Genomic DNA, 18,266 nt, shown 5'->3' with positions numbered 1-18,266 from the left:
GGAACTTCATTTCTGCTGTTTGAATTCGTTTTTCATCTTTCCTTTTCATGGTCCATGTTTTGCTTCCATATAGTAGAGTTGGTTTTGACAAGACATTATATAGTCTGATTCTAATGTGTTTTTGTACCAGGGATGGCTTAAATATACTATTTATTATGCCATTTACTTTGACAAAGTTTGATATTTTAGTGTCTATGTCTTTTTCTTCTTCATATGATAGATCACATCCCAAGTATCTGAAAGTGTTTACTTGTTCTAGTATTTTATTATCTATCACTATTTTACTTCTTATTGGGTTTTCTCCTTTGAATGCCATTATTTTTGTTTTTTCTTTGGATATTGTCATATTATATTGCTTTGATATGTCATTTAATGATTTTAATGATCTTTGTAAGTCATCTTCTGATGTAGCTAATACTATTTGATCATCTGCAAATAGTAGTGTATCTATCCTCATTTGCAGGGTCATTTATTTTAACCATTGTTAACAAAGAAATTGAAAGAGCCTTAATCAGTGAATTGAGTGAACAACAGAAAGGCTTCAGAAGAAGAATGGGAACCATTAATGCTATCCTGGAACTAAAAAAAGATCATGTACTTAAGATTATAAAAATGATTTACACCAAACAGAAAATGCAGCTGTTTAACTCTGAGGCTTCTGTAGCGAAAATAAAAAGAGGAGTTAGACAAGGTTGTATCGTTTCACCACATCTATTTAATATCTATAGGAAGACAGTGATGAAAAAGATTGAAAAACAAAAAATAGGAACTAGTATCAATGGTATAAAATACAACAATCTTAGATATGCTGATGATACCATTCTAATAAACAGAAACAAATTAATCAAATTATTGCAGCTAATAATTGAAGAAGGTAAAGAATTTGGATTAGATATAAATGCAAAAAAGACCAAATTTATGAAAATGTCAAAAGAAAAGAGATCCAAGCCAGAAATATTCATAAACAATATGAAAATTGAACATACAACAGAATATGAATATTTAGGCATCTACTTTACTGCATGTGGAAAGCAAGATTAAGAAATAAAAATAAGAATAGCCATAGCTAAAGATGCATTCTGGAAAAATAAAGATCTGCTCAGAAGTTCTGTCAGTATTGAGACAAAGAAAAGAATGATAAGAACATTAGTGTGGCCAGTTTTCACATATGGAAGTGAGACCTGGATATTCAAGAAGAGAGTAAGGCAACAGATAATGGCCTTTGAAATGTGGTGCTATAGGAGAGCTCTGAAAATCCCATGGACAGAACATGTGACAAATACAGATGTTCCACAGAGAATGAGAACACAGAGATCTTTATTATAGGAAATGATCCAGAGAAAGATGAGATTGGCAGGACATGTACTGAGAGGTTCAGCAGGACAGAGGATACTAACAGTTTTAGAAGGAAAAATTATGGGAAAAGGATCAAGAGGCAAAAAATGAAGGACATGTCTTGAAGATATAAGATCATAGACAGGATCATATGGCTATGCAGAAACAAAAAGGAAAGCCACCAACAGAGAGACCTGGAAGGACATGATGTTGCACCTTCTCACTGAGGAAGCTACATGAAGAAGAAGAAAACTCCCAACATCCTTTCTCCTTCTTCATTCATCAGTCTTAAACTAAATTTTTCATGGATTCTTCATTCTTCTTTTTCTCTCACTTTTGCATTCCATTCACCTAATATCAATAGAAAATCTGCCTTTCATCCATGTACACTAACTGTTGCAATCTGATGTAAAATTCTTTGACCTCATTTTTATTTGCATCTTTAGTGGGTGCATATACCTGTATGAGTGTGACATTAACTGGATAGTATTATTTTATCAGACACTGGGTTGTAACCCAAAATGTGTTTTCCATATTGCCGGACTGAGTGGTTAGTGTATCGCTCTCCAGCCAAAAGGCTGTGGGTTCGAATCATGCTGTGGGCATGGATGTTTGTGATTGTCTGTGGAAATACTAGTGATAGTGGGTGGTAGTTAGTGGAATTTGGTGTAGTTGGTGAAATGAGTGGTGGAGACAGAATTGTAGAGTAGGTGCCCTCCTCGATGAGTCCCTGGAGGTGTTGCGTAATAATATTCTCTTCTGACTATGAAGCCACTCAATATCTCCTAAAACATTCATCTCAGAGTCATAAATCCTGAAATAATCAGTTTCAAAGTAACCCCATTCCTGTCCATCTAAGATCGCTAATTCCTAAAGTCTTAATTTCTTCTGATTTCTTTCTTTACTATTTTTCCTTGATAGCAGTTTTCCTTGATACATACTATTTACATTCCATGTTCCTGTTTCATGTAAATCAGTAAAGCTGAGGCATGTGCTTCTGAAATTAATAGCTTACCTCAATAACTTGAGCCTTTGTTCATAAGATTTTCTTTGAAAAATATATACAGAAGTGGCCTGCTGTTGCCCTCTCCTGTATTTATGGTGCTCATTGGCCTTGGGGACCACTGCCTTTCTGCGAGGGGAGGCCCCACCAGGAGAAACTTGTATTTCTCCAAATAGCATGGCCAACATTTCTCTGAGTTTACCTCCCCACCACATTGAGATGTGCATTTGATTTGGTGTGTGTGGGTGGTGGGAGTTAATTGAAGGAATACCCATTAAGTCAAATGTGCACATTATCATCATCAGTCTCCTGATATGTACCCCTAAGGGGTAATCCATTTACTGTGACAGCACTACATGATTAAGTTTACATTATTATTAATCTCCTATAAACAATTTTCCTTTGAATCAGTCTATTACTTGTGATAACTTCAATGTTGTCATATCTAACATTTCATGCTTCTAAGGCACTACTAACTGAATCAATCCACCTAGGCCTTGGTCTTCCTCTGGGTCTGTTTCCTGCTATCTTGGCATCAAACACCTATTTTGCTAATCTTTCCTCACCCATTTTATTTAAGTGTCCATACCACCTTAGATTAGCTCTGCTGACACACCTTCTTGAATGCCAATAATGTCATGTTCCTTTCTAATATCATCGTTTTTAATGTGATTCTGCCATTAATGTCATTAGTTCACTCCCCTTATTCTTTTCAGAACCCTCATATTTGTGGTCTCTAGTTTTTGATCAAGTGCTTTATTTCTAACCCAACTTTCAGATCCATAACTTAAAATTGGTTTGAACTACCTTGTATACTACTAGTTTGGTGTTTTGGCTAATTTCTCTCTTATTCCATAGAAATTTATTTAGCTGGATATCCACCATACCAGCTTTGGTAATTCTGTTGTCTATTTCCAGATTTAACCTGCCAGCTTAATTAGCTGAAATATTTGACTTGTTTGATAGGATCTCTATTCAGAATGCAGCTGAAGTTTTGTATGCTCCTGCCTATTTTCATAGTTTTGGTCTTTTTATAGCTGATTTTCATTCTATAATTTGTTACAGCTGTTATTCAATTTAGTTAGAGAATCCTGGAGACTTGCACTAGATGTGTTTAGGAGTACATCTGCATAAAGCAAACAGCTAAGTTTGACATGTCCAATTCTTATATCAGGCATAATGTGGTCCATATAGATGATGAATGACAGTGGAGATAATGTGCATCCTTGTCTTACCCCCTGATTTTACATTAAACCATCTTCCTGTATTTCCTTCAATTCTAACTGCTGACTTACAACTTAAATTTAGACTAGGTATTGCTCTGTATTCCATTTGCTCATGTAATTCAAGTATTTTGAAAAACTTTTCTCTGGACACCTTATTGTATGCCATTACCAGATCTACAAAATTTAAGTACAGATCCTTGTCATATTCCCACGATTTCTCAACTATTTGTCTTAAAGTGAAAATCTGAAGTACGCACTTAAATTCTTATTATTTACTGGATACTAATGCCAACTCATAAGACAAGTGAGAATGAGCTAAAAAAATCTAATTTGACTTTCTGCTATTTTCTTTGAAAATTGTATACAGAAGTGGCTTGCTATTACCCTCTCCTGTATTTGTGTTGCCCCCAATGGTCTTAGGGATCACTGCCTATCTGTCATGGGCCCCACCTGGAGAATTGTTTTAATTGGGGGGGGGGGTGTCTTTTCTCCCACAATGACAAATCAGCTTGGGAGAGGATTGGCAGTAGCCCATATTATCACTCTTGCTGTCCAAAAGGATAGGTAACATGCCTTTGAACAATAGAAATAAAAGAGTTGAGGAATAATACACAAATATATGTTATTGTTATTTCTTCTTACATAGTTTGCTCTTATGACTCCCCTCTTCCTGTATCCTCATATTCCCAAGCCACAATTTTTCTCTCTCTCCTTCGTCTCGCTTTCCTTCTTGTCTTTCATCTTTTCTTTTGTTCCTTGTTTCTTCAGGTCAAAAAAAGGTTTGTTCTTAGTATTTCTTATTTCTCTTAATATGCATTTTCTTTTACTTTTAATCTTTATCACCCAATTTGAGACCAGATGGTAAAGAATAAGAGGGAAAAGTTCCATGTTTGGTCTGTAGAGAGAGAGGGTTTCTGGACTGTAAAAAAAAAATAAATAAATAAATAAATAAATAAAATATACAAAAAATATATAAAAATTAGTAAAAATCTAAAAAAAAATTCCTTACTCCACCCACGGTACGAATGTACCACAGGTTTACAAACCTTTCAAGGGTGGGAACCACGTTAAAAAAAAATCTTGTCACCTTTTTCCTCCTTTCATTTTATTAGTGAATTGTCTTTTATATTAGTTGTCCATTTAAAGTTTTTATTTATATAAATCATGCATTGTACTCATGAATAATCCCATTAACCAAAGGATTCGTTAGTATATTAGCATTCTCTTGTAGTATTCTCAACTTTTTTATCTCTACTAAAAATGGAAGTCAGCATAATTGAAACTAAAAATGAAGTGATTTGATGTGAAAACTTCAAACCAGTAAAAGATGCTTCATGTGAGCAGTATAAATGCAGTGTTCAGAAAATTTTAAGATTTATTATTCGAGTACAAACTTACTTCAGCTCTGAAATTTTATGAAGAACAAGTTCTTGCAACAATGCGAAAAGTAAGAACATAAGATTGTGGTTGGGGAAAGGGGAATGGGAAGACAACAGGCAACAAGGTGATATACAAATTACTGTTGATGTGTAGCAGTAGATGTTATGATCCTTCTCTTCCTCCACACCCAATTCTAGAACAGTTGACTTGATTTCATAAGTTAGACAAAAAATTGCCTGCACTAATGTGTAAACTTTATTTATTTTTAGCCTATTCTTTTGATTTTAAGGTAAAAAAATGATGGTTGGGGAGGGGGATATAATCACTTGCTTTTTCACTAAGCAGCAGTGATAATACCTCAAGTCAGGAAAGTAAGTACTGTCTTTCAGAAAATGAATCATGTTAAAAAAGCAAATAAATATATATATGTGCAAATATTTTCCAAGCCTTTATAGCTCAGTTGGTTTAGATGAGCCCTTTGGTTGGAAAGATCTGGGTTCGAATCTTGTCTGTGATGTGAAGAACCTTTATCAGGTTTTTTTTTAATTAAATGGTGAGTTAACTGATCTCATAGTGGGGGATTTTTCCCTCCTGGAAACACAGGTTTTTTGTCCATCAAAACAGGCAAACTGGCCCCAATTTACAGCCATAAATACTTGCCCTTAGGGGAAACAGCAGTGGAATGGCAAGCCCTCTGCATTAATTACCTAAAAAAAATTCCTAATAGGGGTGCAACCCATCTTGGATGGATGGATGGAATTACTCTTTTTTTTATTTTATTTAAAAAGCAGAAACTAGACCTAGTGATGATTGGTTATAAACGCTACATTTAAGCCAATGTCAATGGCAGATAATAATAAATTTAGTTTAATCCTTTATCCAAGTGTGAGCAAACAAAGTTTGTGCCTGAAAGTATCTTCAGGACTGGGGTAAGGCAGTATAACACCGGGCAATTCGTTGCAAAAGTGGAGCAAGCTAACATCACTCCTATCTCAGTATTTCCCATAATGTAAACACATCTCCTTGCGGATATGTATAATGTTATGCATTAAGGGGAGGGCCACTACCCAGACTAGTTTCAACCTTTATTTGAGGTCTCTTCAGTGGGAGCCAGGCTCAGACATGGAGATACCAGGCAGAAGCATTGGCAAGATCATCTCTATCTATAGGAGTTGCCAAAAGGTGTGCCACCTTTTTATTAAATTACTCTGGATTTAGAGAAAGATGTTGAAAGTTTATTTTTCACTTGGTTAGACTATAATAAATTTAGTTTAATCCTTTAATTAAATTACTCTGGATTTAGAGAAAGATGTTGAAAGTTTATTTTTCACTTGGTTAGACTATAATAAATTTAGTTTAATCCTTTATCAATTTTATCAAATTATCCTTTATCAAATATTAGTCAATGGCAGATATTGGTTGAAGATCAGCTATCAGATGGTCAGTTGATTATTATTATTATTATTCGATACCCCCCAAGGAGTCCAAAGACTCATCGAGGGAGGGCACCTACTCTACAACTTTCTCAATCCTTCTACTACAACAAACTGCAACTACACCAATGCCATCTACCTCACACCACCATCACTAGTATTTTCAAAGACAATCGCAAACATCCATGCTCGTGGCGGGATTCGAACCCACAGCCTTTTGGATGGAGAGTGGTTATGCTAACCACTCGGCCAACCAGGCCGGCAAATTCTTAATTGATTAAAGGTCCAATATTCAGCATATCTGTATCTTCAGCCTTTAGCTCTTTTTTCCATTTCTAGTAGCGTCCAAAACATTTTGCTGCTGTTTTAACATCTATCTTTATTTTTTCCTCAGACCTTTTGATGACTTTTGTATAGCTACTTTTACACATTAAAGTAGCTGTCTTACATTTTTATTTATAATCTTTAAGTCTAGCCAGGAACTTTATGATTTTTTTATATTTTTATTTTCATGAACTACTCTAATTCCCTTTCAAAATGGAATTATTATTTTTCTCTTTTTGCAGACAACTTCCACATGGCTTCTAGACTGAGTCAGTAAATATTTTCTTCATATTTTGCCACCACTTAATCTCTAAGATTTAAGTGCCTTTGAAGCACACTTGGAAGAATGATGGTACAGTGTGATGAAAGGAATCTTTATGTGTTTTTTTTTTCAGTTGAACATTAATTAACCAGCTTCATATGGAGGTTGCATAGTTTTTGCTTCCAGAAACTTTGATTTTTCATCCTATATGCAAGGAAATCAGCCCTTGTATACACATAATTTACAGAAAAAAAAAAAAAAGGAAAGAAAAAAAGACTATTAATGGGTGGTGGAAGGTGTAATGTGCAGTTCGTGGTAGTAGTATTGCGTGTGTAGAGAATATTAAGAATTACTAATTAAGAATGAATTCCGGAACTCCTTGGAGTTCAGAGACAAACTGCTATTATTATTATAATGTGAGAGCTCCTTGGAAGTATCGTTTAATAATAATAATAATTTGATTCTTGTTTTCAAACTTTCAGTTGAAAGAGTTTTTGTGTATCTTATAGATTAGTTTTGTGTATTTCAGTCTACATTTTATATCTGAGATCCGTTTTGGATTTTATTATGTCTGGATGTTTAACACACATTTTTCTTCTCAAGATGCTAAATTTTTTTCCTTTTCAAAACTAGATGATCACTATTTCAAATCCTGAACTAATCTTAATATATCACTATTTATAATGCTAATTATAAAACTTATTGCTAATTACATCTTGGTGTTTAATATTAATATATTCAGTAGACTAAATTAAAATAATATAACATCATGTTTTCATTGTGTTTTTACATTTATTATAATTTTGATGATACTAGAGTTTTTATTTTAATCTCTCACACACACACACACACACACACACACACACACACACACACACACACACACACACACACACACACACACACACACACACACACACACACACACACACACACACACACACACACTTTATATGAAGAATGATTAATGTATTTTTTTACAATATTTTCTTTCTAGGTGGAGATTCTTCATCGTGATATTCAACCACCTCTTACTTTTGCTCTGCCGGATCATACAAGATTTTCATTGGTAGACTTCCCTCTTCACTTGCCATTAGAACTCTTAGGGGTTGATACTTGCATAAAAGTCTTAATTTGCATTCTTTTGGAACATAAGGTTGGTAAATCATGCATTGATTTTCTTAAATGAAATTTACACAAATATATCCATTTGAAATATGTACACACATCAACTTCAGTATTCTAGGAAAGGATTAATACCAGTGTTTAATGTTCCAGTATTTTGTCTGTCACAGGGATATCTGCAGGGAGTACAACATAAATAATAAATTTATTTTAATCCTTTATCCAAGTGTAAGCAAACAAAGTTTGCGCCTGAAGTATCTTCAGGACTGAGGCAACTCGTGGTAAAGGTGGACCAAGCTCTCATCACTCCTTGTCTTAGTATCTCCCATAATGCAAAGCACATCTCCTTGCAGACATGTGTTCTGGGTATTGGACCTTCCCTTAATGCATAGCATTAAGGGAAGGTCCAATACCCAGACCGGTTTCAACCTTTATTGAGGTCTTGTCAGTGGAAGCCAGACCAAGAAGTGGTGATACCAAGGTGAAAGCACTGGAGAAGTCGTATTTACCTAACGAGTTGGCAAAAGGTGTCTTAACTTATTATTAAATTACTCTGGATTTAGAGAAAGATGTTGGAAGTTTTTTCCCACTTGGTTAGACTATAATAAATTTAATTTAATCCTTTATCCAAGTGTAAGCAAACAAAGCTTGCACCTAAAGTATCTTCAGGACTGAGGCAACTCGTGGTAAAGGTGGATCAAGCTCTCATCACTCCTTGTCTTAGTATCTCCCATAATGCAAAGCACATCTCCTTGCGGACATGTATAATGCTATGCATTAAGGGAAGGGCCACTACCCAGACTGGTTTTGACCTTTATTGAGGTCTCATCAGTGGGAGCTAGATCCAGAGGTGGATACCAAGGTGGATACAATGGAGAAGTCATATTTACCTATACGTACTTCCACCTTGGTGTCACCACCTCTGTGTCTGGCTTTTACTGACGAGACCTCAATAAATGTCGAAATGTCTGGGTAGTGGACCTTCCCTTTTGAGGTTTTGAGAGTTTGATGAAATTGTACTTACTGGGTATGAAAATTAAGAATGTATGTGAGAGTATTAGAGTGCAAAAACAGAGGGTAAAAAAAATGATAGTCGTGGCAGGAACAAATGATTTGAAAGGAGATAAAATTGCTATGAGAGATGACTTAAAGGAATTATTAGAGGTAGCAATATAAATGTGCAATTGAGGTGCTTGGTGAGACATCTGGAAAGATTAGAGAGCAGAAGGAGGGTTGGTGGTGGAATAATGATGTACAAGTGGCAGTGACAGCTAAGAGGAAGGCAAAGCAGATGTGGGATGAGTCAAGAGTGGAAGAGGACAGAGAGGTGTACAAAGAGAGAAAGCAAGAAGCCAAGAGAGTTGTGGCACAGGCGAAGGCCGTGGCATATCAAGATCTGTATGATCAATTAGAAACAAAGGAAGGACAGAGAAAAATTTACCAACTAGCGAAATGTAGAAATAAAGCAGCAAAGGACATCTTACATGTGAGGCAGATCAAAGATGCTGAAGGAAGAGTATTATGGAGGGATGTGGACATAAGAAACAGATGGAAAATATAATTTGAGGGACTTTTGAATGAGGAAAATGCAAGGACTCACAGAGGAGATGGACAGCCTTCTGAGGGGATGGTGCAGAACATCAGTAGAATGGAAGTGATGGAGGCCATGAAGAGGATGAGGAATGGAAAATCGGTGGGCCCCGACTGAATTCCAGTGGAGGCATGGAAGGTACTGGGGGAAGAGGGAATTGACCTGCTGTGGGACCTGTTTATGAGAGTTTGCCAACAGGAAAATATACCCGAGGAATGGAGGGAGAGTTCTCTTGTTCCCATCTACAAGGGTAAAGGGGATGCACAAGACTGTAAAAATTACAGAGGAATAAAGTGATGTCCCACACAATGAAGATCCTAGAAAGGGCTCTTGATGGTAGATTGAGGAAGGAGGTGGAGATTGCAAAGGAACAATTTGGCTTCATGCCTGGTAGATCAACAACAGATGCTATCTTTGGGTTACGACAGATGATGGAAAAATATCGAGAGAAACAAAGGGAGCTACACCTGGTATTTATTGATCTGGAGAAAGCATACGATAGAGTGCCAAGGCAAGAGGTCTGGAGGTGTCTGAGGGAGAAGAAGGTGCCGGAGAAATATGTCAGGTTGGTGCGGGAAATACAGAAATGTGAAGACAAGTGTTTGGACCTGTTTGTGACAGACAGAAAGTTTTCAAGTAACAGTTGGCTTGCATCAAGGGTCAGCATTAAGTCTGTTTAATATTGTGATGGAGGTGGTAACAGAGGAGGTGAGAGAAGATGCGCCTTGGACAATATTGTATGCAGATGACATCTTGCTGTGTGTAGATTCAAGAGAAGAATCGGGAACTAAACTTGAAAGATGGAGAAAAGTACTGGAAGAGAGAGAGGTATGAGACTGAGCAGAAGTAATACAGAGTATAAGTGTTGCGCAGTGGGCGGTGGCGGCCAGGAGACAGATCTGGAGCTGGAAGGAAATGTCATCCAGAAGGTGAGAGACTTTAGATACTTAGGTTCAACAGTGGAAGAAGATGGAGGAGCTGAGAAGGAAGTGGGCTGCAGGATACAAGCGGGTTGGAGGAACTGGAGGGAGATGGCTGGAGTGTTATGCGATAAGAGGGTGCCGATCAATCTGAAAGGCAAAATTTATAGGACAGTAGTGAGGCCAGCTATGACATATGCTATAGAAAATGTGGCCCTGAGGAAAAATAACATCAGCAGGATGGAAGTAGCAGAGATGAGAATGCTTAGGTGGATGTGCGGTGTGACCAGAAAGGATCGTCTGAGAAATGACTATGTCAGGGGAACAGTGAAAGTTACGAACTTAGGAGCGAAAATACAGGAGGCAAGGTTGAGATGGTTTAGTCATGTGATGAGGAGGGAGGACGAATATGTGGTAAGAAGGGTCAAGCAGATGGATGTGCAAGGAAGGTGGAAGCATGGGCGGCCAAAGAAAAGATGGAGGGAGCTGGTAGAAGAGGACTAGAAGATGAAGAACTTGGATGTGGTGACGGCCCAAGACTGGATGATGTGGAGGAGACTCATTACAAACAGTGACCCCACTTAAGTGGGAGAGGCTGCAGAAGAAGAAAATTAGAAGTAGCAATAGAAAAGAGTGAGAGAGTTAGGATAGTGAGTCTATTGCCACGGTATGACAGAGAAGAGTTTAGGAGGGCCATAATTTCAAATGACTCTATGTGCAGGTTATCCAGAAGATGTGGTGTGGAGTTTGTGGACGTGTGGAGTGAGTTTGATGGGCGAAAGGATTTGTACAAGATGGATGGCTTGCATCTGATTAGATTTGGTGTACGAAGACTGGAAAAAGTGTTGCTGAATGAAGTGAAAGTGGATGTGCAAAATCAGGAAAACTAGAAATATTATGGGGAGGTGAGAGGATATGCAGGCATCAGTGAGGCAGTTCAGTGTAAGAATGTATATAATGTGCCTGAGCTAGTACGAAGGACAAGAGATCAGAATGGGATAGATAGTATAATGCATGAAGATAGGGGTGGGACAAATGGACCTCTGTATTTCTTGTTTACTAATGCCAACAGTATTAGGAACAAGGAGGAAGAATTTTTGGGCTTGGTCGGCTCTTCCTGGCCACAGGTTATTGGCATTAGTGAAACATGGCTGACAGAAGATGATATAGTTAGCTGGATAGTGTTCAGGAGGGACAGACAGAATAAAATGGATGTGCAAAATCAGGAAAACTAGAAATATTATGGGGAGGTGAGAGGATATGCAGGAATCAGTGAGGCAGTTCAGTGTAAGAATGTATATAATGTGCCTGAGCTAGTACGAAGGACAAGAGATCAGAATGGGATAGATAGTATAATGCATGAAGATAGGGGTGGGACAAATGGACCTCTGTATTTCTTGTTTACTAATGCCAACAGTATTAGGAACAAGGAGGAAGAATTTTTGGGCTTGGTCGGCTCTTCCTGGCCACAGGTTATTGGCATTAGTGAAACATGGCTGACAGAAGATGATATAGTTAGCTGGATAGTGTTCAGGAGGGACAGACAGAATAAAATGGATGTGCAAAATCAGGAAAACTAGAAATATTATGGGGAGGTGAGAGGATATGCAGGAATCAGTGAGGCAGTTCAGTGTAAGAATGTATATAATGTGCCTGAGCTAGTACGAAGGACAAGAGATCAGAATGGGATAGATAGTATAATGCATGAAGATAGGGGTGGGACAAATGGACCTCTGTATTTCTTGTTTACTAATGCCAACAGTATTAGAAACAAGGAGGAAGAATTTTTGGGCTTGGTCGGCTCTTCCTGGCCACAGGTTATTGGCATTAGTGAAACATGGCTGACAGAAGATGATATAGTTAGCTGGATAGTGTTCAGGAGGGACAGACAGAATAAAATGGGGGGAGGAGTGTTATTGATGATAGTTGATGAACTGCAGCCAAGGAGAATAGAAGTTAAATTGCAGGATAGTGAAATGAGCCTATTTGAGGCTATTTGGTGTGAGACTGAGACTAGCAGAACAAAATATACAGTTGGGTGCTGCTATAGACCAGGTGATGGAATAGATGGTGGAGATAGTATGCATAAGCAAATAGAAGAAATGAGTGGAAGGAAGGTAATTATTATGGGAGATTTCAACTATGGTAACATTGATTGGAAGGTGGAGACAACACATGGGAATGGGAGGAAGGAATTGGATTTTATGCAGTTATTAAGGGATAGCTATCTGAGACAGCATATAATGGAAAATACTAGGGGTTCAAGAGTGCTTGACCTGGTAATAGCATCTGAGAACTTGACTGTAATGAATATGACCATGCTGCCACCAATTAGTGAAAGTGATCATAAGGTCCTAACCTGGGAGGTGGCTAAATGTGTGAAATTTTCGATTAAGACAGGGTACATGTAGAATTACCGTGCTGGTAAGTATGAAAAGCTTAGGAGATTGCTTGGTTCAGTGCCTTGGCATGTAAAACTGCAAGGGCTGGATGTTGATAGTGCATGGGAAGTGGTCAAGGAGTGTTTGCAGGAGGTAATGGCTGACTGTATACCTAGGGTCCAACTAGTAAATCAAGTAGGGGTTAAATGGATGAATAACACCATTAAGCTTGAGCTGCAAAAAAAGAAACAACTGTGGAGGGAATTTAAGGAGAAAGATGACCTGCAGGCTCACGAACGGTATAAAGCACAGGCCAGAAGGGTGATGAGTGTGGTAAGAAAAGCAAAAGGGGATTATGAAAGGAAATTAGCCAGGCAAGCTAAAGAATCCCAAACAGTTTTTTCGATATGCTGCAAGTAAGAGAAAAACTGAATACGGCAGAATGATTTTAAGGAATGCCGATGATAGGGAGGTCACTGAATCAGTCGATATAGTGGAATTTCTGAATGAGCACTTTGCAAGAGTATATCATCCAGGCGGTGAAATTCAAGGAATGAAGGAACCATTAGTTTATACGGGAATTGTGGTGAATGAAGTGGAGGTGAATAATCTATTACAAAACCTTAATGTGAATACATCTGTGCGATTGGATGGTATACCAGCATGGGTCTTATGTGAAGTGGCTAAAGAATTGTCAGTGCCCTTGACCATATTGTTCAATATGAATCTCAGGTCTGGTTTAGTTCTGAACGGGTGGAAAGAGGGGAAAATAGTTCCACTGCATAAAGGAGGATCCAAGACAGCTGTTGCAAATTACTGACCGATCAGCATATCAGGAGTCGTTGTCAAGGTCTTGGAGAAAGTAGTCAAGAGTAAAATACAGGAATGGATTGATGAAAATTAAATGCTGTATTGGGGGGAGACAGCATGGTTTTGTGAGTGGTAGATCATCCTCAGTAACTTGCTCAAGTTTTATAACACAGTTATGGTTGAACTGGATAAGGGTAATGGGTTTACAGTGATTCCACTGGACCTGGCTAAGGCCTTTGACAAGATACCACATGGAATTCTAATCAGTAAACTGCAGCATATGGGGATGGATATAGGGTTGGTGAGATAGATAGGAGGGTGGTTGATGGAGAGATATCACAGAGTGGTTTATTCAGGCGTAGTCCAAAAGACGGCCTGTGACTAGTGGCGTGCCGCAAGGTTCTGTTCTTGGACCACTATTTAATTTGTTCATTAACGATATAGGAAAGGATCTCAGAGGAACAGTTCATTTGTTTGCTGATGATGCAAAGTTGGATAGGGCAATAGTGAATACAGATGATGTCAGAATTTTGCAGGATGATTTGGATACATTGAAGGACTGGGCTAAGAAGAATGGATATCAATTTAATGTGGCAAAATGTAAGGTTATGCATTTTGGTCTGATAAAGATTAGCAACACTATACCACATTGGTGGAACTGTACTCCAGGAGATTGATGAGGCCAGAGATTTGGGAGTGTTGGTGGATAGGGAGTTGAAGTTTAGGGGGCACATTGCAAAAGTGGCTAAATCAGCTCATCAAATCACTTGGCTGCTAAAAAATACATTGACGAGCAGAGACAAGCAAGTTATTGTTCCTCTATATTGAGCCTTGAAAAGACCCAATGTCGACTACTGTGCTCAGATTTAGTCGCCTGGGTTTCTTCTAGATGGGAAGGAGGTGGAGAGGATCCAGAGGCGAGTGACCAAGATGATAGCAGGTCTATGGAATGAACTTTATGAGAACAGGTTGAAGATCTGTGGGTTGCAGAAATTGGTTGATAGGCAGAAAAGGGGGAGATATGATTAAGACATTCAAATTACTAAAGGGTTTCTATAGGATTAATTCAGAGGATATTTTTGAGAATAGGATTGGTGGTGGAAAGACCAGGGGCGATCCATGGAAGCTGGGCAAGAGTGTGGTTAGTAAGGGTGTTAAAGCTAGGTTTTTTACTTTTAGAGTGGTGAATGAGTGGAATAAGCTGCCAGAGTCTGTTGTGGGTGCTATGACTGTGAATGAGTTCAAGGAAAAATATGATAGATACTGTGTGAATGTTGAATAGTTGATGAACATGATGTTCAGGGCCTCCCTCTATGAGGCTCGGGACTCCTTGGAGTTGCCCTTAATAATAATAATTATACATGTCCTCAAGGAGATGTGCTTTGCATTATGGGAGATACTAAGACAAGGAGTGATGAGAGCTTGGGTCACCTTTACCATGAGTTGCCTTAGTCCCAAAGATACTTCAGGTGCAAACTTTGTTTGCTTACACTTGGAGAAAGGATTAAACTAAATTTATCATAGTCTAACCAAGTGGAGAAAAAAACTTCCAAGTACAACATAAAACTGCAACACTCAGATAACATTCCTTGATTGATCTTGCACATTTGCTTACAGCAGACGGACTGGAAGGTAAGTCGTCATCTATGTGGAACAACATAAAATATATCTGTAATCAAGACTGCTATCAGTCACATTTAGTAGAGCATGCTTTATATACTACACATAGAATTCAGTGGATAAAAACTGTCATGCTCTATTGCAGCAAGTTGTTAAGAAATGAAAGCATCTTTTTAGAATCTGCAGATGCCCTTAAAAATCATCCTAATCTAAATTAATATGGATGTAATTATGTTAAGGGGATAATAAATCCCTCATTATTTTAAAGCTGGATACGAAACTCGGAGATCGAAATCTAAGAGTTTCATGCCGAAGAACTATCGGTGAGTCCAAGCGTAAGTCATCACCTTGCCATGGACTTGCCGATAGTTCTTTGGTATGAAACTCTTAGATTTCGATCTCAGAGTTTCGTATATCTGGCTTTAAAATAATGAGGGATTTATTATCCCGTTAACTTAATTTACGCTGCCGGAAAAATAGCCTCTTGGCTCTTTATTGATGTGGATGTGTTAAATTTCTCAATAATGTGGATAAATATTTCTTCTTAGGGATCCATACATAGTTAGGACTCTAGATTCATGTCTCCCGAATTTGTTTTGTGTTGCTTTTATGTACATGTGTTAGTTTTATATTGTACTCCCTGATTATGTTTCTATGACTGAGATAAAATATTGGAACCATTAAACATTAGCTTTAATCCTTTTCCATTGCTGTTTTTTTTTTCTCTCCCCATTAAACCTTTGATATTAGTTTCATATACGGTTTAAGCCTAATCCTGTGTACTGCATTCTCTCACATCTATACTGCATTGCATAGATCTTAGAGGATTCTTTATGGAAGTTTGTTTGCAGTGGAGGAGAAGAAGAACACTTTGGACTTTTTTTTTTTTTGCTGTTTTCAAAATTCTCTTGTTATTTATTAATTGCATTCAGTGTTTGAAGTTTGATAGGCTGTTTCTTGTTCCTCTGAATACAAGTTGTGAGCCAGTAATATTAAATGTAGAACCAGAATTATAGCAAAGTTGGCAGTAACGATTTTTTGAATAAGGGTAGTCTGAGATTCACTACAATACTTGAGTTATCGTAGTAAAGCTTCCATCCAATTGCATCAGTGATGATCATAGCTGTATGACATTATTAAATAACTAGAAGCTGAGAGATACCAAAATAGAAAAAATACTAATTATTATTTGAGGATACAACTAGTTTTATCTTCTTAGAAGTCTTCATTGGGTTCATAACATGAAAAGAAAAATACAAGTAATAAAAAAAAAAATACATTACGAGAGAGTATAACAACTATAAATTAATTTGCAAATGTATTGCTAACATTTGAAGGCATTTTGGATTCCACAGCATCCAGTTAAACAATGCAGTTAAACCAAAAACAGTAACTCCAGGTTATTTTAGGCTGTCATGTTTTCGTTTAGGTGCTGAGTAAGGAATGCCATTTGGATAGAGGAACTGCACTTCAAAGAACAAAACAGAACAAAGAACTACAGTTCCTTCTTATAACCTTTCAGAAAATGGTTGTGCTTAAGGGTCAAAGCTGTATAACTGAGAGGAGACCTCCACATAGCCTTTAAAGGAATGCAGAGAACTAACCAGGGCTTCTGACCTAATGTCCAATCCTCACCTTCTCATGGTGCACCCTGTTGGGTATCTACTTTGATACTGAACGAACGAGGATGGGCTGGCAATTTGGGATTTAGCCGACCAAATTGTATTCCAAATTGTTAAACCAAAATAAAAAATGATGGTACAACATGACAAAATTTCATGCCGGCTGGGGCGTCGCCCGGTTAAACAAGACCCCCGTTGTTTTCGCCAGGGAACCAGGGCGAACAGCGAAAAGTCAGCTACTGGAACAAATCTGAAAACAAACCCCAACTCAACATCACCAGAGTTAAAGATCAGTACTATCAACGTAAGAAGCCTGAATGGCAAAGAAATGGAGCTAGCTGAGGAATTAGATAAGTACCAGATCGACATAATAGGGGTGACTGAAACAAAAAAGACCAAAACTGGTGAGATCTTTCTGAGCAATAAATACAAAATGTTATATTCAGGCAATGACAATCAAGGAAAAGAAGGAGTAGCCATAGTATTCAACACAAAATACGAGGCTAATCTTCTTGAATGGCAGTCAGTCTCAAGTAGAGTAATGTGGGCAAATATGAGAATGGGGAACTGGACAATGAGACTTATTTGTGCCTATGGTCCCACAGAAGGTTCTACTAAGGTAGAAGTGGAGGAATTTTTTGAGGCTTTAGAAAAAGCAACTGACACAATGAAAAAGGAAAAGTTGGTCCTTGTTGAGGATCTAAATAGCAGAGTAGGAAATGATTGTGACACATACAAAAATATTTTGGGAAAATTTGGAGAAAAGAGCAAAGCTAATAATAATGGCAAATATCTGTTGGATTTCTGCTCAGGACATGGACTGGTTATTACTAACACCATGTTCCAACATAAAAATGTGCACAAATTCACATGGAGAGAAGAGGCTAGGAATAAGAAAAGTCACGTTGACTATGTTGTTGTTGATAGTGATGTTTTCTCCCTGGTGCAGGACACCAGAGTGTACAGAGGATTTGAAATTGGAAGTGATCACTATTTAGTCTTGAGCAGAATAAAATTGAATTTCATATTGAAAAGAATAACATGTAAGAAAGTTTTAAAGCAAATAAAAGTTGAGCAGCTCTCAGATGTGAACTGTAGACTAAAATACAGAAAGATTATTGAAAAGAAAATGAAAGAGTTTGAGAACAGGAATCAAACCTTGGAGATTCAGTGGCAAACTCTGAAGAAAACATTGATTGATTCTGCCAGAGAGGCATGTGGTGAGGTTGTGTGC

The 18,266-nt window shown here is 37.7% G+C and overlaps 1 protein-coding gene across 7 annotated transcripts in view; it reads left to right on the top strand.

The window, feature by feature from the left end:
• Positions 1-18,266, top strand: part of Rab3-GEF (Rab3 GDP-GTP exchange factor) — a 1,186,669-nt gene that overhangs the window by 172,718 nt on the left and 995,685 nt on the right. For all 7 annotated transcript variants that reach the window (XM_090394443.1, XM_090394448.1, XM_090394444.1 and 4 more), the window contains exon 4: positions 7,961-8,119. In XM_090394443.1, coding sequence (XP_090250569.1) covers positions 7,961-8,119 — 159 coding nt within the window. The remainder of the gene's footprint in view (positions 1-7,960; positions 8,120-18,266) is intronic.

This window comes from Typopeltis vanoorti, chromosome 6 (genome assembly GCF_054136105.1).
Source record: "Typopeltis vanoorti isolate ZY-2024b chromosome 6, IOZ_Tvanoo_1.0, whole genome shotgun sequence".
Classification (NCBI taxonomy): Eukaryota; Metazoa; Arthropoda; class Arachnida; order Uropygi; family Thelyphonidae; genus Typopeltis; species Typopeltis vanoorti.
The sequence above is the reverse complement of the archived record's forward strand: the minus strand, read 5'-3'. Positions and strand labels throughout refer to the sequence as shown.